Here is a 20,278-nt window from a genome sequence, read left to right as displayed (position 1 = left end):
GAGGTGTGGGCCGGGGTGCTATAGCCCACTAACCACATCAGCGTTTAAAGGAAATTATAATATTGTTTTCAGAAATAATACAGGCATTAAATATACTAGAGTAAATAAAATTAGTTGACAATCCAAACTTTTGTATGTAGTTACTTTTAATTTAGTAAGAATTTAAATGTGATTTGTACTGTTTCCCTAAAATAACATTATACTGCAAAATAAGTCATGGTGTTTGAAACTCAGCAGTGGTTAAGTAGAACAAAGTCATTGATAATTTAAGGTGTTAGGTCTTTGTGAATTGACATTGTGTGTGACACCCTTAGTTACTTGATGAAAAAAAAAAGAATGTTTCTATTATTTACTAGTGTTTTGACAGTGAAACACCAAGGAACAACCCCTGTTTGACAATATTCCCCTTTTGTTCTAGCAAGAAAAATGTTTTCTATCTAGAAGCCTATCGTTTCAGTTTCTTAGTACTTTTCTGTGTAGCTAGATAGCACAGCTGAGGATAATTTGAGTCCAAACATAAACTAAAATCAATATTAAAACATAGATAAAGGCTTATGAGATGGGGAAATCTGTGTATCCAATCAAGTTACCAAGGAGCAAACAAAAGCAACACTATGGGATAAACAGGCTACATACTGAGCAACACTGCCTTGTAGAGTCATACAGTATTTCCAAATCTAACACCTAGTATCAGGGGTTTTGGGATCAATTAACACATTTTATTCATCATTGCTCTTTTCTATTCCCACTAATCAATAAACATGTGTGGACCAATTAATTTTTTTCACAACACCATCACTGTTCTGTACTTCAGATTTCCTGATGGTTTAGGAGAAAGGTAAATAGCCTGTGCCCAAAGCAACCCATAATTATGAGACAGGATGGCACTGCCATCAACCGGACCTGGGGGAGGTGATTTAATGGGGGGATGCACCGGATCGACTGCTTCCCCATGAGTGGGTCCCTGACTTTATGAAGCAGGAAGCATCTGGCTTCCTGGTAAGGTGAGGCAAGAGGGGCGTCTGGGTGGAGCAGAGAAAGAGAAACAGATCAGAGAGAGAGAGAGAAACACATTGTATTGATCAATCAATCAATTCAATCAATTTTTATTTGTATAGTGCCCTTCGCGGGGTAACCACAGGGTGCTTTACAGACTGGTAAACATACAACAACTGTACAGTAAAATTAAATAATACATAAATACAATAAAGTAATAAAAATATAGACCTGTAAACAGTTTACATGATCTAAAATACAGTAAGTGAACATTTAAATAAATAAACCATTTAGGCATGGAGGAGAGAAAAACAAAAAAACTCCTATGGATAGCATGTAGGAGAAAATGAATCTCTGGGGGTCCACGGCTTAGGGCCTAGGCCTAATGGTTGCCTCCCCTCCAGGCAGTATGGTTATTACAGCATCAAGGAGATCAGAAAGTTCTTGATCGGTGCTGCTGGCTGTGGTTTTCCCTCTGGAGGAGGCCTCTTGCCGGCCATCTGGGGTGGGACCATCAACAGCCTTTGGGTGGCGATGGCTTGTCAGACCTTGGGTGTGCATGCCCCGTTGGTCCCCCGTGGTGGTGTGCCCCGGAGGAGGGTTGTGCCTCATCAGACTTCCATGATGGAGGACGAGGTGAATCGTGGGACCCTCAGAGGGGGCTGTTGCTGGAAGACAAGAAGACAGTTGTGCTCAGATACTGGTCATGCAATGCAGGACATTTTCAAAGACAGTTGTGCATTGCATGTCCATGGCACACCGGCGGCACTATGGGGTAGAAAAACAGAAAATCAGCTGTGATTTAAAGGCTAAGACAGAGGGGGCATCTCCTACATTGGCTGGAAGATTGTTCCACAGTTTCGGGGCCCTATAACTGAATGATTTTTTTTTTCAGTTAAATGTCCTTAATTTGTTAACTGAAAGGCCACATCCTCCTGTACAAACACCTTGCATTACTTAAGTAAGTTAATTACGTTGTTTTTCAAAGAAATCAGTTGTAATTAGGCTGAAGTACAACTGGTTACACTCTAATTGCTGTGATTCAATGCTTCTGTTGCTGGATTGGTACATGTTTGCCCAGTATGCTAATATAGCTGTAGTCTAGTCCATCGGGATACACATGGGGGCGCTTTCAGTCTATCAGAGGTTTCTGCTTGTAAGTCAGCCGGCTTTTCTTTCAGAGATGCAATGTATCTACGTGTCCAAAAGGGGGAAATGATGAATAGCAAAATTGCAATAAATAAATAACAAATTGATAGTTTAAGATAAGTAAAGTACAGCTTGTAATTTAACAGTTGGAATTATATATATTTCCTTAGTTGTGTATTTCATGACAAAGATCACTGGTGATGATCAAACTAAGTAAATATACATGGTTAACTGGGGGTGGGGGGGGGGTGAAAAAACACATTTTGGTTTTGCAAAATGTCATAAAGTACAATTGAACCCCCACTGAAACCCAGTCCTCTCTAATGGAGAACTGTCACCAGGACCAGGGTAGCTCATTTGTATCCCGCAGCTAAAGTAATAGACTGCAAATTAATGGCTTTGCATTTCCCTCATAGCGAGGCACTGCACAGCAATGCAGGAGTTTTGTGTCACCACAATAAGAGCCCCCTGCCTCTCTAATAAGTTTCTTGTTCTTTAGGAATCAGGAAGTGATTCACATGGGACTTATCTGATTGGTACTGATTGGTAACGCATTTTAATTTTACAATCCATGCACTTGACAATTAGCGCTTCAACAGATACATCTACGTCATTGGCAGATTGTTGGTAAATATTTGGGTGAATCAGAACTCCATCACCCTTGAAGTCAGGCCCATACTTTTTGAACAGGTGAAATCTATTCTGACATCTTTTCAGCTCCACTTGAAAGTACATTTTGCTCCCCAATCAGAACTTGCAGTGCTTGGAGTGCTAAAGTAATCAGATAACAGTCAACAAGGACATGACGGGTCAATCTACAGGTATTTCAGTTGTCTTGGGAAGAATTTATGGCACTCATTAATAATTACCTGATTTCTGGACAGGGGCTTTAAAATGAGCCATCAAAAAAAAAAATATTTCAGTAACTTCAGGAGGGCATTGAGAGCGCAATACCAACTGACAAGGTAAAGACTGTTTTACTATTTACATTTTACTTCTAAATGAATTTCACCTACTAATTCTAATTCACTTTTGCATGAATTGCATGACAATTTATGTCAACTGTAATATAGGACCCACACTAAGATGTGTGTTGCAATGGTGTATTGATTTCTGTAATTGCATTATTGTTTTAAGCAAACTGGTAGCCATAGGACACAGAAAAATTCCCTCCAACAACTTCTCAACGAGAGGCTCCAGAAAGTAAAGAGATCCTGCATTCTCTGAACAACATGACATAACTGGTAAAAAGTGTGTCATTCTACCCAAAAATATATTAACTGAATAAACTAGAATGAAACGAAACAAAATAAGAGACTACTAGGAGGAGATGAATACAGGGTTACTGTTATTGGTAGATTTCTTAGGTGATTTGCAAAAATAATACCACTTTCTACAGTATTTAAGCTAAATCAGAAAAGAGAGAAATAATGTTGATTTACACTAAGTAGATTTAAGAACTTAAGAACAGCTGGGCTGGAATACTTATGTATTGATTCATCTCAACATTTTAGGAAGAAATAAACAAAAAAGCTTCACCTGGCAAGGGTGAAATCCTATGAATTCCTAAAATACAACAATGTCAACAAAAAAAACATTTTCTTTAACACACACATTTTCACTTGATTGGAGAATTATAATAACCAGACTGCTTATATACGATGGGGAAATCATTCTGATGTCTTTGTAGTCAAATAAACCCTGTCCGAACAATCAAGCAATTGTGTCATACGTCACAAGTCTTCATCACTTGAGTTGGCGACTGGTTGTAACATGAATGTCATCGAATTAGCCAGTGGCAAAATCATGAACAGAGCACACTAACAGAGCACTGGCATGTTTAGCAATGACGAAAGGAGAGGGGAATAAATACAGGCTGTAAGGTTGTAACAGTAGCTTAGTGAGTGATCTTTACTCTTTACTTTACAGCTTCTCTGTATTCCTGACTCTAGTCTGAGGAGTACACCATGACATTTGTATCAGTCGTAGCACAGGTCCCTGAGCGTTGGAAGCTGAATGGGAAGAGAAGAGATTTCAGGGTGATACTTCAAAATGCAATAGCTGCCTATCTGGCAGATGCAGCCCATCTCATGGTTACAGAATTTCAATCGAGAGCTCTGGTACTGTTTAAATCCCATGCCAAGGGTTCTGCAGTTTCATGGCAACAAATGCAACTCTGCCCAAACAATCAGACCCTTTGACAGAGCACAGAAGGTTCCCACACTCCTCTGCCGCTGAGTTGTATATGTGATGATACAATGTTGTAGGAAACATTATTCAATAACAGCTAAAAACAAATGTATACAAATGTAGGCAAAACATATTTACTTGACATAAACTTAAAGGATGATTTTAAAAAGATGAAGACAAAATACCCACCAAATATAACTACTAAACATACCAGCTATATAATACACTGTATACATGTATACACAGCATTCCAATCTAAACCGTGGCGTTACAATTAAGGGTTTGTGATGGCATGGTGGCCGTCTTATTCAGACTCGGGACAAAATTATTAAATTGCTAACTAAATTATATCCCAGGAGTATTACATCTTGTGGGATTTGGCCAGAACTAATTTCAGTGCAATTCAGGAAATTTCTACACATTGAGGTGGATTTTAATTAGACCCCTGAATGAATAGCTTGTAAGGTGATGAACAGAGTGTCTCCCCTCCGCTGGTGCACACCTCACACCTCACTCCTGGAAATGATCTAGAGATGCAACTTGGAAATGAAATGTCAGAATAAAATACGCTGTGGCTGCCAGTACATATGTATGGAAATATGTTGTTCTTATGAATCTAATTAATGGTAAAATGTGAGAAATTTACATTTTAAAATTAAAAGGATCAATTAATTTAATTTGCTAATGAATAGTTGTATTCCATACATACAACTTAGGTTACTATTTTAATTAAACACAGAGGAAACACATTTTTTGACATTGTGATGGAAGAACACGCATAGATTGTGTCCATAGCATGGCGGCTCATAGTGAAACCAGTTAAGGAATTGCAGACAAGACTGCACATATTCATTATAAGATGCAGCCTTGCAGGAATATGCCTGGATTCCATGTGACTGTTATACCACATGACCAGCACCCCATTGACTGCTTGGAGTAAGATTCAGTTAAGAATGTGTGATCAGGGAGTATGATAGTCACACTCTCTACTAATAACAGGAAAGACTAGATGACTGTGAATGGATGAATGCCTAAATGCAGACTTGCTTAGAATGAAGGTAGGCAGTGATTTGGGTTTTAAAAGCTAATATGAACTATTATTTTTAGGTAAACAATTCTATATGTATGTATGCATGTATGTATATAATGTATATCTGTTTATCCCAAAATAATTGCATATCTTAAGGATTTGCATATTTAAAAAAGAAAAGGTCAAGCCTGCAAGCTTATAAACATATATTCTACAACTGTTAAGGTTCAACACTTCAGTTGAAGCAACCCTTCGGGTCCCAGTGAATCAGGCACCCCAGTGAGCGCTTCCAGAAGTCTGTTCGTTTATCTTCATTTATTGAAAGTTTCACACAGCCTTTTATACAGCTACAAGCAGTATTTCAAAGGAGTTTCGGGGCACTCCTGAACCTGGATGATATTTTCTTGGCATATGTCCGGGGCAGCTCTAAGACATGGGAAACAAAATTTAATAAGGTATTCTTTGTAATTAGTCCAGAAGGGGAGGCATTGATATCAAGGATGCGGTACAAATCATGGTAAACAAAATATCATAAGGTTTTCTTTGTAATTAGTCCAGACATGGAAGCGCTGGTACCAAGGACACACTGTACTAATAAAACGTGTTAATAGATAATTTTGGTTCGTTACCCGAAGAATTTCCACGGCAGCAGAAATTGTTTCTATCTGCCACACAGATAAGTCTGAGCAGAGAAATCCAAATAAAAACAAGTTTTAACTAGTAACTTACTGGAAAGTTTCTTATATTTTTTTACAGTTATACAGTGGGGATATACAATACATAGGGGGCAATTTTACCCCAACAACAACGATCTAATAATTTACTTTAAACCTTTTTAAAACATGTATTTAATATAGGTCTCTAATCTAATAATAAAGTAATTCTGCTAACAAATGACTGCAGACTGCAAATTGTTGTATGAATCAGTAAGACATCAATGATATTTGAGTATTTCATTTTCATTAGAGGAAACCGTTTTTAAGTATCTCTCTTGTTAATATGCACAGAGCTCTACTGTGATTTTAAAGTTTGGAAGGTATTATTCAAATCTTGCTTTACCATTTAATAGAATTTTACATCTAAAATCAGCTGGAGTTGAAAGGCAGTTTTTTTATAGACTAAAAAGAGTTGGATTTCCCAGAGTAGTTAAGCCCATTAATTGAGGCCTTTCTGTTGTGAAGTCATCAACCCAGTCTTTGTGGCCCCCTGGCTATGTTCCTGCTTCAGGTCATTTAACAATAACCTGAATAGTAGAGTACGGTGGCAAACAAGCAGTGTTTCCAAGGGATGCCAGGGGACCCGGAGGGGTAGAGGCACAGTTTCACTGGCAGCATTTATCTGGGCAATTCTTGTAACATCACAGCAGTGTCAATGTACTGGTCTACATTTTCTTACCTAGAAGATTGGATACTACGTTCTTTAGGACTGGATCTACAGTTATGTTCAGGACCAAAATGGGATTGCAAAGGGACTTTGGAAAGTATTAGGCAGATTTTCATGATCTTCTAATAGGTACAGTGACTGCCAAGATGAGAGGAACCTGTCTGTAAATGAACATTGCTTGATTCTCATTATTTGATGCGTTGATTGTGCTGTACAGTCATGAGTTTGATTTATTGTTCTCAATCATGGCAGAAATGCATTTAAAGTTGATCTAAAGTGGTTTACCAATGTTTTATGTAATGTAAATGTTTCTTTTATTTTTATTTTTTTACATTTCTGTTTTATTTTACCATCCCAATTTGGGATTGACGATACCATCAATTCACCTCATTGCTACAGTGCCTCAGTGGACAGAGGAGAACAACACACAGGTGTCGTTTCAAGGCAGGCATTGACAGGCCATCTACTTCTCCTCACCAGGTTTGTTTTGGCCTGTGTCTTTAAAGGGTGCCACCAGGGAGGATTAAACAGCCAAGATGGACAGCATCATGAACTACACAGGGGATCCCTTCAATGTCACACTGTCCAACTTCACAGAAGTGTTCCAGTTGCCTTTTTCGCCAGTCGTGGACAAGGTCATTGGTGCCATAACCATAATCATCCTCTTCATCACCATGATCTCCCTGGGCTGCACCATGGAGATCTCCAAGATCAAAGAACATTTCCTGAAGCCCAAAGGTGTGGCCATTGCTGTAATGGCTCAGTACGGCGTCATGCCCCTGACGGCCTTTGCGATGGCTAAAGTCTTTCGGCTCGGACCCATCGAAGCAGTGACTGTGCTCATCTGCGGCTGCTGTCCCGGAGGAAACCTGTCTAACATCTTCGCCTTGGCTCTGAACGGAGACATGAACCTCAGGTGAGACACTGAGGGTGCAAAAGTAACAAATGCCATTTAAAGATGCATGATTGTCACATATAACAGAGTTAATCCTGCTTAAGTACATGTAAAAGAGCAGTACAGAATAATATACATTAATAATATGAGAACTGTGGCCTGTTGGGCTATCCAATTAAAAAACAAACGGGTTCTTTGGCCTATGTAAAACTGAAAATGCCTAAATCCAGATTCATTTGATCTTTCTTGATGCTTGTTTGTAATTCTACACGTCTTTCTCTAGGTAAAGATGTATTTATCGGCCAGCGTCCCTGAGTTCAATGAACTATTGCCTAATCAAATAAACACATCAGCTTTGTGAATAATCAGTTCTTCCCTTAGAACACTATGTTTACTGTCTGAATTCTATAGGTAGCAGGTTATTGACACAGTCAGAACACAATTAATACCTAATGATTAACACCCAAGAAAATAGATTTTTTTTTATTACATTTTTATCAGCTTGGCATTTATCTTTCTGGGCAATAACAGCTGATCTGATGTTAATATCCTCGGTCAAAGACCTTGAATTTACTCTCTTTTTTTTTTATGTGAACATTAAAACTTACGAAAAAGTGAGGGAAAGCCATTCACACCATTTTACCCATTTGGCTTGTTCTCTGTAGATATCAGTTGTGAGATATTCTAGTCCTCATTCAATTGTAATTAGTGTGCTGGACTTAAGGACTCTGTGTGCAAGGTCTCCAAATGGGCACATCTTACAAACACACAGCCATGCCCTTCACGAGTCTTGCAGATATAGAAATTAATAGATTACAAGATACTTAACTTAAGCTTAGATATTTCATTTAATGTAAATCATAGTTATAGGATTTGGAAAAACTGTCTGTCTTCTGGTTGTCATTAAGTTTGAAAATAAACTCCAAAACAAGAAAACATCTACTACAGTAAAGGTACCTGCAGCCAAGAAACTTTTACATATGATGTCCAGACTGTTGGCGACAGTTAAATGTGGAGTTTCAGACATACTCTGGGATCTGTTTAATTTCTTGCCTGTTTTTCCAAAATGCGATCAAAGTGATTCTCTATTCCTGTTTCTCCTTAGTTAGAAAAGCACACTCTGCTAGGCAGTTATCTCGGCCCAAAACCAAAGCCTTTTGAATAGGTTTTGTCCAGGCTGAATGGGTGAAAAAATCTGGTTTTGGAATAAAAACGAATCTCGCTCCAGCTTTGACATTAGTGCCCTGGCTAATGTTGTCGAAAGTGTTTGAAAATACTTTTGAGAAGAAGTTATGGTCCACATGAGACATGAGTTCAATCTAAAACAGAACAATAAAATCATTTCAAGTGACTGGATTAGACCATATGTCCGCAGTCACATAAAGGTAAGAGGTGGTCTGAGGTGAGGAGATGTTTCTTTCTTCCCAGTATCGTGATGACCACATGTTCCACAGTGCTGGCCTTGGGTATGATGCCACTCCTTCTGTACCTGTACTGCCATGGCTTCTCTGATGTGGAAAACGCTGTGCCCTACGGAGGCATCACCATCGCCCTGGTCATGACACTGCTGCCCTGTGCCATTGGGATAGCCATCAATGCCCGCGTGCCTCGCTACTCAAAGATCATTGTGCGGGTAAGTCTGCCAGTCCGCCATTGTTTCCCAATTATATTGATAGGGCTGGTGAGCACAAACGTTTCAAAATACCACACAAAATATCCAAGATGTCTTGTTATTATCCTGCATTCACATTCCCAGGAGTTTAGTTGCATTTCTGGGAGCTACCCCCTTTTAAAAGCACGCTGTTTCATTGGGTTGAGTGTTGGTTTTGGAATGACTTATCATTTGGTTTTTATATCCTACAACAACTTTGTGTGCCAGTGAAATCAAAGCCCAACTCATGTCAGGCCAAACAAAATAAAATACAATTGGGTGCGTCATGGTTTCCTAGGGTTTCATTGTTTTGTTTCTGGAAATTACTTTTTAGTTAAGAAAGAAATCATTTGGAGATCAAATCAATACTTAAACTTTCTTATTACTATTTTACTCCTAGAAGATTTTGTCAGCAGCTGTCATAGGAGAAGAAATTATACTGACTGAGAGTAAGAATTTAGCCTATATCCAATCCACACTAAATTGGCTACAGTACTCGGTGCCTTTAGGAACAATACAATACAATGTTTAACCTCCATGTCTTTCCTAGGTGGGTCTGAGCATAATGCTAATAGCCTCTGTGGCAATTGGCATCCTCTCTGGCATAACCATTGGCAGTACTATCTGGATAGTCCTGTCTCCTTCTCTGTTGGCCACGTCTGCTCTAATGCCTCTCACTGGGTTCCTACTTGGCTACTTGTTGTCCACGCTATTCCGTCTCAATGAACAGTAAGTGAAATGGATTGTTGCTCCAGAAATTTTTTGTTTTTTTTACACATTTTCTTCTTTCTCTTCATCTTCTCACCTCCTAACATTAGTTGTTTCCTCACTTCCTTTCGCAGGTGTAAAAGGACAGTCTCCATGGAGACTGGCTGTCAGAATATCCAGCTATGCGCCACTATTTTAAAAGTGGCATTCCCACTAGAAGTCATTGGACCCCTGTACTTGTTTCCACTCATCTACATCATTTTCCAAATTGGGGAGGCATTTATCTTAATCTTGCTCTATAGGTGTTACCAAACGCTGTGGCCTCCATCACATGGTAAGCACTCCAGCCCAAAACTCTCAACTGAATCACTTGTATTGTGCAGTAGTTTAACATGCTATGAGGAAAAAGCTAGCTAGGAAGCTTGCTGGGATCACATGACTCCCTGAGCTTTTGTTTTCTATTTACAGTGAGGGGAAAAAAGTATTTGATCCCCTGCTGATTTTGTACGTTTGCCCACTGACAAAGAAATGATCAGTCTATCATTTTAATGGTAGGTGTATTTTAACAGTGAGAGACAGAATAACAACAAAACAATCCGGAAAAACGTATTTCAAAAAAGTTATGAATTGATTTGCATGTTAATGAGGGAAATAAGTATTTGATCCCCTATCAATCAGCAAGATTTCTGGCTCCCAGGTGTATTTTATACAGGTAACGAGCTGAGAGTAGGAGCACTCTCTTAAAGGGAGTGCTCCTAATCTCAGCTCGTTACCTGTATAAAAGACACCTGTCCACAGAAGCAATCAATCAATCAGATTCCAAACTCTCCAACATGGTCAAGACCAAAGAGCTGTCCAAGGATGTCAGGGACAAGATTGTAGACCTACACAAGGCTGGAATGGGCTACAAGACCATCGCCAAGCAGCTTGGTGGGAAGGTGACAACAGTTGGTGCGATTATTCGCAAATGGAAGAAACACAAAATAACTGTCAGTCTCCCTCGGTCTGGGGCTCCATGCAAGATCTCACCTCGTGGAGTTTCAATGATCATGAGAACGGTGAGGAATCAGCCCAGAACTACACGGGAGGATCTTGTTAATGATCTCAAGGCAGCTGGGACCATAGTCACCAAGAAAACAATTGGTAACACACTACGCCGTGAAGGACTGAAATCCTGCAGTGCCCTCAAGGTCCCCCTGCTCAAGAAAGCTCATGTACAGGCCCGTCTGAAGTTTGCCAATGAACATCTGAATGATTCAGAGGAGAACTGGGTGAAAGTGTTGTGGTCAGATGAGACCAAAATCGAGCTCTTTGGCATCAACTCAACTCGCCGTGTTTGGAGGAGGAGGAATGACCCCAAGAACACCATCCCCACCGTCAAACATGGAGGTGGAAACATTATGCTTTGGGGGTGTTTTTCTGCTAAGGGGACAGGACAACTGCACCGCATCAAAGGGACGATGGACGGGGCCATATACCGCCAAATCTTGGGTGAGAACCTCCTTCCCTCAGCCAGGGCATTGAAAATGGGTCGTGGATGGGTATTCCAGCATGACAATGACCCATAACACACAGCCAAGGCAACAAAGGAGTGGCTCAAGAAGAAGCACATTAAGGTCCTGGAGTGGCCTAGCCAGTCTCCAGACCTTAATCCCATAAGAAATCTGTGGAGGGTGCTGAAGGTTCGAGTTGCCAAACGTCAGCTTCGAAACGTTAATGACTTGGAGAGGATCTGCAAAGAGGAGTGGGACAAAATCCCTCCTGAGATGTGTGCAAACCTGGTGGCCAACTACAAGAAACGTCTGACCTCTGTGATTTTCAACAAGGGTTTTGCCACCAAGTACTAAGTCGCAGGGGTCAAATACTTATTTCACTCATTAACATGCAAATCAATTTATAACTTTTTTGAAATGCGTTTTTCTGGATTTTTTTGTTGTTATTCTGTCTCTCACTGTTAAAATACACCTACCATTAAAATTATAGACTGATCATTTCTTTGTCAGTGGGCAAATGTACAAAATCAGCAGGGGATCAAATACTTTTTTCCCTCACTGTATCTACCAAGTCAGGTTATCTTAACTAGGCAAACGTATGTATAATATATTTTTTAACTCAAGCAGCTTGGCTCCCACTATATGCCATCCAAAATAGATGGATCTTCATTGAACAATGCAGCAATGATCACTTGAGCACATTAAAGCATGAAGTAAACATTCCCATCTTGCTGGTCACCATTTCAAAACTGCTGATTTTGTTCATTATCCACCTATGTATTTTGGAGATTACTCTTTTGTGGATAAAACACAGCATAATACTAATATATAAATGCTGCTTTTTGTTTTAATTTACTGTACATCAAGGGATCTGGATTAACTAAAGTTAAAAAAAACAATTGAAACAATAGAACCCTATCTAGGACTTAAATTCAATAAATATTTGTGACGGGGGTTGGGTCTTTATTTTTATTGTTACATGCATTTACTCAATAGAAAGACAACAAAATATGCCAGCTTAGTGTGACCCACATTGTTCTTAGATGCATCACTTTATGATGTTTGTATAAATGTAGATTGATTTGTTTTTTCTCTCTCCTCCTCCAGTCCCAGAGAAAATTCTATATATTTCTGTGGACAAAAAAGTAGAAGTGAAACTGGATCAAGACAAGGGGACGCTGTACTGAAGATCCCAAATGAAAAACTGCAGAGAAACGTGCAAGGGGCTTGAGTAAATAGCAACTCCCAAAGAGATTTCAATTGCAATCTGTTTGAAGGGGAGAGACTTATGTGTGCAGGGCAAATCCTGAGTGGATCAGACTAATACTTACAAGTGCAGTGTTTAATGGCACTGATCTTTCCAAATCTTCAGAATCAAAACTTGCATCAAAGATTATCTGAAGTAATCAAATTATGTGTGATGTTGCTATAATGCTTCAACACCACTACGATTAACTTTTACCAAAACATGACATGGTATATGGACTGGTTATGTTCGTTTTACCATGAAAAAATGTTTTGTTATATCTGCATACAATACAAATACTGAATTCATTTAAAACCATAATGTAACACACAATGTACTCATATGACACCAGAAACTGTGATTTGACTCCTCATACTCATACTGTGGAAATGTATCGCGTAGTTCGAATCATCAATAAGGACTTTGATCTGTACCACTTAATGTAGGCAAAATCTTTTGATATAAAATTCATAAGCAACCTTTTTAGCTTTCTCTTCTGTATGGCATTACTCAAATAACCATGTTTATATATTTTTTTTTATCAAGGAACCTAGTGTAGAAAATATGCATTGCCTTAAGATATGTCTCAAACAGGGCAGTGTGGAAAATAGGAATGGTCAAATCACAAGGAAAAGGGAGCAATATAAAAAAATAATAATAAAAAATAAAAAATGAATGCCTCATGTGTTGGTTTGAAAGTGTAATCACTGAAAGTAATATTTGGTTAAATCCCAGTTTTGGTATGAAAGCCCAATAGTGCTTGAGCAAAAATGCAGATGTTAAAATTCAGTACTGAGTGTATATTATCAAAGTATAAGAATAGAAACACCCTTTCACATGACTTTTTCACAAACAAAAACACTTGCATGTAATATAGATTAAATCGTGATTAAGAGGAAGGTAACTAAGAATGATCTTTGTCAATGTAACACAATTTACACAGGACCTCTTATGTTCAGAATTGCCACCAATGTGTTACACAAACAAACAAAAATGGATTAATGCATTGGATTATTTTTAATTGTTGAAATCACAATGCTTCTGATCCAATAACTACATACAGATGTATATCAGATGCTGAAAGTTGCACATTTTCTGTTTTTGCGCACTGTAACCTAATTATAACACCCTTTGTGGTTAAATGTATCTTTTGAAGGGGATTGTATTTTTTTTATTAGCATTACAGCATATGTGCCTAAACCTAATCAAATCATATTGCCCACAATCCTCATCCATGCTTCCTCTGCACAACCTGCAAGTTACAATTCCAGGCAAAAAGCACTCCCTTGTTTAAGCAAGATCATATTTATTCAGAAGTGGTACACAAAGTATTTACATTGTTGTCTGAACCATTTTTCCCAGGATCCCTGCTTAAAATCGGTCTTGCCACTCACCACTTATGTGCATTTGTTATTTATATCTTTTATACAAAATTTACCCAAATGCTGCACAGTTGAAAAACAACACTTCTGTACAAAAAAAAAAAAAAGGTTAAAACATTATTGTACACTTGTCTGCCAAGAGGAAGAAATATTTGCAGGAAGTCTGCAAAAGTTCATCAAGTGCTACCAGTGATTGCAATATGGTTTTAAAAAAGAAATCATTACAGGATAACAAATACAAAATAAAAAAAAAGACAACAAAGTAACTGACAAATCCACTCATTTAAATATTAAAGACAGAACACAATTGACCTCATTCAGGGGGGCTTTACTGTATGTTGCTGTCGAATCAACGTCTTGACTGCCGACTCTTTTGACACCCTTGTTTCCCGGTGCTTTGAGATCCGACACCCTAATGTTTTGTTTTTTCGTGACACTGCGACATGAAATTGAGTCAGTTCCGGTGAAGCACATATTCCAAATCCCCGAGATGGAGGACTACTTTCACACAGAAGTGTTCGAACACCTACCACGGGACGAAAGGGGTGGACACAGATGTGGGGAGAGCTGCTCTCTTGACTCGGCCCGTCAGGAGCTCAGAGTTATCCGAGAAGGGAGGTGGGGAGGGGGGCTCAGTCCCGACTCTCGGCAGAGGGCGAGCGAGTCACCGAGCGAGGTCGGGGGCGCTCGGGGGAGGCCGGGGATGCGGAGCGGGCGCGGGGGCTGCGTTTCGCCTCCTTGTCCGGGGCCGGGGAGCTGCTGGCGGAGCGTGAGCGCGAACGGCTGCGGGAACGAGAGCGGCTGTAGGACTTGGCACTGCGGGACCTAGAGCGACTCCGGGAGCGCGAGCGCGAGCGAGACCTGGAGCGGGACGAGCTGCCAGAGCGAGAGCGGGTTCTGGACCTGCGGGAAATACACGGGAGAGGGAAGGAGGGAGGGGACAGTCAGGTGTCGGGCCAACAATGGGGACTTTCTGCATAATAACTTCATCATTTCAGTCTAGTATCTCATTTCTATCAACTGGAGATTAAGCAAACTACTTTCATTTCCAAAGTTAAAGATACAATCAAGGACTCACCTCCGTTTAATTGCTTCTGTGAGTTTGATTTTTCTGCCATTGATTTCTTTCCCAGACAGCTTATCAAGAGCATTTCTTAGATCACTGTAAGAGGCAAACTCTACTACCCTGTAGTAAAAAAAGACAATTAACAGATTGAAGTCCCACAAATTTGTGTTTCTTGTTAAAATACCCATATTGTACCAAATCATTAGATTTAAGACCCAAAAAGCAGCCCTACAAAGACAGCTATAGTTCAGGTTTCAAGAACAGTGCAGAAGGTACAAAGAGACTACTCTGGAACTGCAACTACAAAGATAGATTACAGAAGGTAAATGTTAACTAAACAACCCTGAAACAAATGCATGTAGTATTTATTCCATATGAAACTAAATTTCATTGAACACTTACCCTTCATTTAGTTTAGGCCTGTGGGCATCTGCAAAAGTAACCTCCCCCGCCTGTCTCATGAAATCTTTCAGATCCTACACACAAGACCAGTCTAGTTAGGCACGTGTTGATACAGAGAGGTACAACAAGACAAATTTTATATATATATGTATTCAAGACTAAATGAAAGAAGAAAAGTTAGATATACATAAAGAATACAGCCTATCCTAGGTGGGGAAGGGGTCCAAGAATCATCCAGACTACCAAGATTGCCCTAATCTCTTTAAACAGTTTCTATCTGTTTCATAAAATAAACATTGACAGCAGAACTTCCAATTAAAGGAAGGTTGGCATTTCCCACAACACCAATACCTAATGGGGAACAAAAAAAAACCAAACACATTGTGTGTTTGTACGTTTGTGTTACAAATGGAAACGCATCTGCCTTCCTTTACTTAGACAGCTGGCTGTGAATATTACAATACTGTAAAAGACTACAGAACTTCAGCTGCTCTGCTCATATTGTGTGTGTTTACAAAGGGCAGCATTGCATATTGTTCAGATCTCCTGGCTGCTGACAGAAGGTGGGCAAGATAACTAAGTAATATTATGTGTTGCAATCCGGCTATAAAGTATGGCATTCTGGGAGGAGTCTTTGAAGATACAGCTGCATCATATTTCCTTATAAAAACTATTTTTGGACAGTTTTAAAGTAGAACCAGCATGGGGATATCAGTCAGAAAATGTTTTACAAGGAAATGTGCGACAGCCACCTCCTTCAAAGTGGAACTGAGGAGGATGAAGGACACTGAATGTTGCTACCTTACATTCTTGGACCCCAGAATTTCATGGCAACTCTTAAAAAGTGTTTGGGAAGGCACTGGACTCATCTGACACCTTCCACATCCACTCAGTATAATTGCACTGCCCTCGTTACAGGCTGGAGGAGGAAGGGTGTTTAAGTGTTTGCTAATACCTTGGGTGTGCCATTTGGACCAGGACACAGGGTCTCCTAAAAAAATCTCGCACCTCAAATTTTTCCTGCAGCACCTGGAACCAACTCGCACCACTCGGGAAGGATTGGAGCCTCTCAAATTACCGACTCGCTCAAAACACTCTCTCTCTCTCTCTCGCTTTTCTCTGGCGCTTGCTCGATCGCAGCAAAGGGGCCCAGACGGCACTTTCGAAGGAAGTGCACCCAGCGACTTTACAGCAAGGACCCAGCAAGCGCTCAAGCGATCTGCAGGAGGCCCCCGTGTGAACTAGGTGTGGCAGTAGCACAGACTGGCTGGTATGAACCATGCTCAACCACGAGAGCGCGACACTGAGGGCCTTAACTCCACGCCCAAAGGCAATCTCTTCCATACGACACAACAGACAGGCTGGCAAATAAAGGGGTTAACACTTGGTTAAAACAGAGGCAACAAGAAACGGAAAAAAAATTGCAAAAATTAAAAGATAAAATGTCACAAATGGACCCTTTAAGAAAATCAGTCTAAGGAACATTTGGAAATGCTTGGGCTGAAATCAACTCCAATGAAAATCAAACTATTCCTATCAACTACTTTTGTTGTTGTTACTCATAACAATTATGGACATCTTTTATTTAAACACTTTTTTTCCTACTAAATACATATAGTTACTACAGAAATCCCTGATCTTCAACAGATTAATAATTAACATACATTCTGGAGTTGTTTTGCATATTAACACCAATTCTTGGTGCACAAAATATTATGCGATTAAAGTGTAAGGACTGTATCGAACTCACCTGCCAACTGACTCTGGAGGACAAATTCTCCACAATGAGCCTATTTTCGGTGCGGACAGGAGGGGGATTCCTATGGAAAATGAATAGCCTTTTAATACAGATATAACCTGTACAGATATAAGCAGTGTAACCTGTACCACCTCATATATAAACATCAGAATTACTCTCCTAGATCATTCATGTGGTTTCTTGGCTAGAACTCACCACCAGGAGATACATTTTTTTTCATGATCAAACAAATCCTTCTGCTTTTACAGAATGTGTTCCCCATCTCACAGGATGTGAGTGGCTCATCTCCTTTCCCTCCTAATTCACTCACTGATTTGGGAATTCCAGTTACTATTCATCCTATCTCATCATCACCAGCTCCGTACCAACCCAGGAGAGATAAAGACAAAACCTGCATTGCACAGCCCTCCTCTTCCCTTCTCACTGCGAGGCCACAGTTCAGAGCTATGGGACCGGAAGGAGGATCTCTCTGGAGCAGACAGGCCTCAGACTGACGCTGCGTACCTCCGACTGTCCCTCGACCTCTGACTGTAGCGGTCAGGGTAGCGGCCGCCCCGTCCTCGTCCCCCACGCAGCCGCACACGGGCATGCTCGATTGTCACCCTGAGGAGCATTGAGAAACATTAACGTTATCCTGTGACTGCAGTTGTCTTCCGTGAAAAGCAGCACCAATAACAGTAGCAGTGACCTTTTGAAATAACCTTCTATAAATAATTAAATGTATTGATATATTTATAAAAGTGTTTAGCCTCCCAGAGATGCATATGATCCCCTGCCTACCTTTCATTGCACAGCTCTTTTCCATCGAGTTCATAAACGGCATCTTCTGCATCTCGAGGGTCATCAAACTCCTTTGATGTGGAGAAGCCATGGGGAAAACAAAATGGAGGCAATGTGGAGGTCATTTACTGAAGCAAGTATATATTATCAGAGGTTTGGCGTTTTGCACAAAGTCATAGAAGCCACCCACACAGACATACACCCACACAAACGCTACCATTCACTGTCAAGGTCTCAAAGTAAAATGAAGGTTTATATCAATTCAATTCTATCTATTATTCACAAGTGAAAGTGAATCAGACTGAAGTAAAGGTACTCTGCATCAGTACATTTTGAGGAAATCTACAATCTAACATACTTGGTACTAACATACACCATCCCCATTACCATCCCTGCAGAATTAGCAGATGGAGTACGAACGGCTAGGTGACCACTGTATATGAGGTCTGCCCTGTGTGCAATTCCCCTTCAGCAGGCAATTCTACATCAACCTCAAGGATGACTACAAAAAACAGGAAGGAGGGAGCATCCGAAGCCACTGTGATAAAAAAAAGACCTACCACAAAACCAAAGCCCCGTTTCAAGTCGATATCCCGAATTCTCCCGTAACCCTTGAAGAACCTCTCCACATCCTTCTCCCGGGCCGAGGGGTTCAGACGGCCGATGAAGACACGACAGCCGCTCATCTTTATGGGGGTTCTCTGCTTTTAAACAAACACATACACATCAAACATTAGCAGAGGCATCCAAAATGGCTCTCCCCGCCCCAATGGACTAAAGTACCAAAAAGTCCTTGAGGAAAACCTGCTGCCCTCTGCAAGAAATCTGAAACTGGGACAGAGGTTCACCTTTCAGCAGGACAATGACCCAATGACTCATTTAAATACATGAACCTCTCAGGCACTGACAGCACAATGTGAAAAAGGTTCAAGGGGGTGTAGACTTTCTATAGGCACTGTACATCATATGGGCAGAAGAAGGAATTCAAAATGGATAGGATGACCTACTTTAACGTGCGCATGCGTAAAGCTATGGTACATTCTGCATACATCACTTCTCCTCTAATTACTAATAACACTAAAGTGACATCTGTCCAACACATATCTGAACATGCACGAACACATCTGAATGGCAAAACAACTGTGGTCACAAAAATCATGCAAAACAAGACCTCATGCAAAATATTAGCAATGCAACAGGGACCGGATTTATGTCTGTGATGTATGTGACACTTTACGTGATACATCACATACATCGACAAAAGAACAAAAGAAACCCAAGCATCGTTGGTTTCTCAGAAAGCAAGGACACCCCCCCCTAGACCCATCGATACTCTACGGTTTTAGCACAAGACGTTTTTAAAACGTTGCAATAATAAATGCATAACGGGTTAGAACAAATAAAAAGGTATCGCTGTATGTAACTTGATCAATACTTGACATGAATCGAGGCAATACATTGTGCTACACACTGTTTAATAACAAGGCGAGTTTTGTCAATTTAGATAGTGTTCAGTTATGTTTTTATTTTATTTTAAATCAAGTTTGTCAGTGTCATAGTTCTGTAGATCATCTGCAAGATAGGATTAAACCAAAGACCTCGTAAATGTAGCAGCAGCTGCACGACAGCCATCTTTCACCTATCGTGATATGCAATAATGCCATGCATGCACAGGGTTACCGGAAATCTGTGAGATTTACAGACGTTTCCCAGCATAATCACATTTTCTTTTCTTTTACATGCATGATAGGTATAATCACTTACCTATTTTAAATGTAAGAGTTATGAAATGACGCAGACCTTCGATATAAACAGGACAAAATGGCGTCTACGGTGTTCCCTCCCACAGTGCTCCTGCTCTCCCATTGGCTGGCACTTGCAGTCGAGGGTCGCCTTCGCGTAGCGCAGATTTCCGCAGGTCTGCGCGCGTTTGCACAGAACTGCAGAGATGCCTTTTCTTCGAGGGCAGATGTCTGTGCAGATTCGCCGTAGATCTGCGGAATCCCACCGATCCCATTGGTGGAGCAGCGCAGAGCCGCGCAGAACTGCGGACATCTGCGCTACACGGACGACCGAGCTGGTGCTGAGAAACAGAGAAAGATGCCGAGATCGAGTGGGACAGGTTGTTCGGAATGAAAAATGAGATAA

General features: G+C 40.4%; 2 protein-coding genes across 8 annotated transcripts; one reads left to right on the top strand and one right to left on the bottom strand.

Annotated features, from left to right (window-relative positions):
* Positions 1–3,019: 3,019 nt before the first annotated feature.
* Positions 3,020–13,901, top strand: slc10a1 (solute carrier family 10 member 1). Of its 6 annotated transcripts, none has more exons than XM_066694312.1 (6): positions 3,020–3,110; positions 7,255–7,664; positions 9,072–9,276; positions 9,845–10,023; positions 10,137–10,336; positions 12,603–13,901. In XM_066694312.1, the coding sequence occupies exons 2-6, from the start codon at positions 7,285–7,287 to the stop codon at positions 12,680–12,682; spliced, it is 1,044 nt and encodes a 347-aa protein (XP_066550409.1). In that variant the 5' UTR covers positions 3,020–3,110; positions 7,255–7,284; the 3' UTR covers positions 12,683–13,901. The 6 variants fall into 6 exon arrangements, with proteins under 6 accessions (XP_066550409.1, XP_066550407.1, XP_066550405.1 ...); XM_066694310.1 differs by having other exon boundaries at positions 3,039–3,110; positions 7,229–7,664; XM_066694308.1 differs by lacking the exon at positions 3,020–3,110 and adding an exon at positions 5,295–5,393.
* Positions 13,902–14,025: 124 nt separating this feature from the next.
* srsf5b (serine and arginine rich splicing factor 5b) lies at positions 14,026–19,986 on the bottom strand. 2 transcript variants are annotated; one of them, XM_066694314.1, is made up of 8 exons: positions 19,895–19,986; positions 18,691–18,834; positions 18,131–18,201; positions 17,855–17,953; positions 17,342–17,411; positions 15,592–15,665; positions 15,202–15,309; positions 14,026–15,026 (listed from the first exon to the last, which is right to left on the bottom strand). In XM_066694314.1, the coding sequence occupies exons 2-8, from the start codon at positions 18,814–18,816 to the stop codon at positions 14,756–14,758; spliced, it is 819 nt and encodes a 272-aa protein (XP_066550411.1). In that variant the 5' UTR covers positions 18,817–18,834; positions 19,895–19,986; the 3' UTR covers positions 14,026–14,755. The 2 variants fall into 2 exon arrangements, with proteins under 2 accessions (XP_066550411.1, XP_066550412.1); XM_066694315.1 differs by having other exon boundaries at positions 18,691–18,831; positions 19,895–19,977.
* Positions 19,987–20,278: the final 292 nt, after the last annotated feature.

Source organism: Amia ocellicauda, chromosome 21 (assembly GCF_036373705.1).
Source record: "Amia ocellicauda isolate fAmiCal2 chromosome 21, fAmiCal2.hap1, whole genome shotgun sequence".
NCBI classification, from domain to species: domain Eukaryota; kingdom Metazoa; phylum Chordata; class Actinopteri; order Amiiformes; family Amiidae; genus Amia; species Amia ocellicauda.
The sequence above is the reverse complement of the archived record's forward strand: the minus strand, read 5'-3'. Positions and strand labels throughout refer to the sequence as shown.

Bases quoted from the DNA above. Each gene is read 5' to 3' on its own strand.
- slc10a1 (XM_066694312.1), top strand. From the start codon at position 7,285: ATGGACAGCATCATGAACTACACAGGGGATCCCTTCAATGTCACACTG. The intron at 10,024-10,136 runs GTAAGTGAAATG...TTCCTTTCGCAG, and splicing joins CTATTCCGTCTCAATGAACA to GTGTAAAAGGACAGTCTCCA. The intron at 10,337-12,602 runs GTAAGCACTCCA...CTCCTCCTCCAG, and splicing joins GCTGTGGCCTCCATCACATG to TCCCAGAGAAAATTCTATAT.
- srsf5b (XM_066694314.1), bottom strand. From the start codon at position 18,816: ATGAGCGGCTGTCGTGTCTTCATCGGCCGTCTGAACCCCTCGGCCCGG. The intron at 17,954-18,130 runs GTAGGCAGGGGA...AATGCTCCTCAG, and splicing joins AAAGAGCTGTGCAATGAAAG to GGTGACAATCGAGCATGCCC. The intron at 15,310-15,591 runs GTAAGTGTTCAA...TTTTTACTACAG, and splicing joins AGGCCTAAACTAAATGAAGG to GGTAGTAGAGTTTGCCTCTT.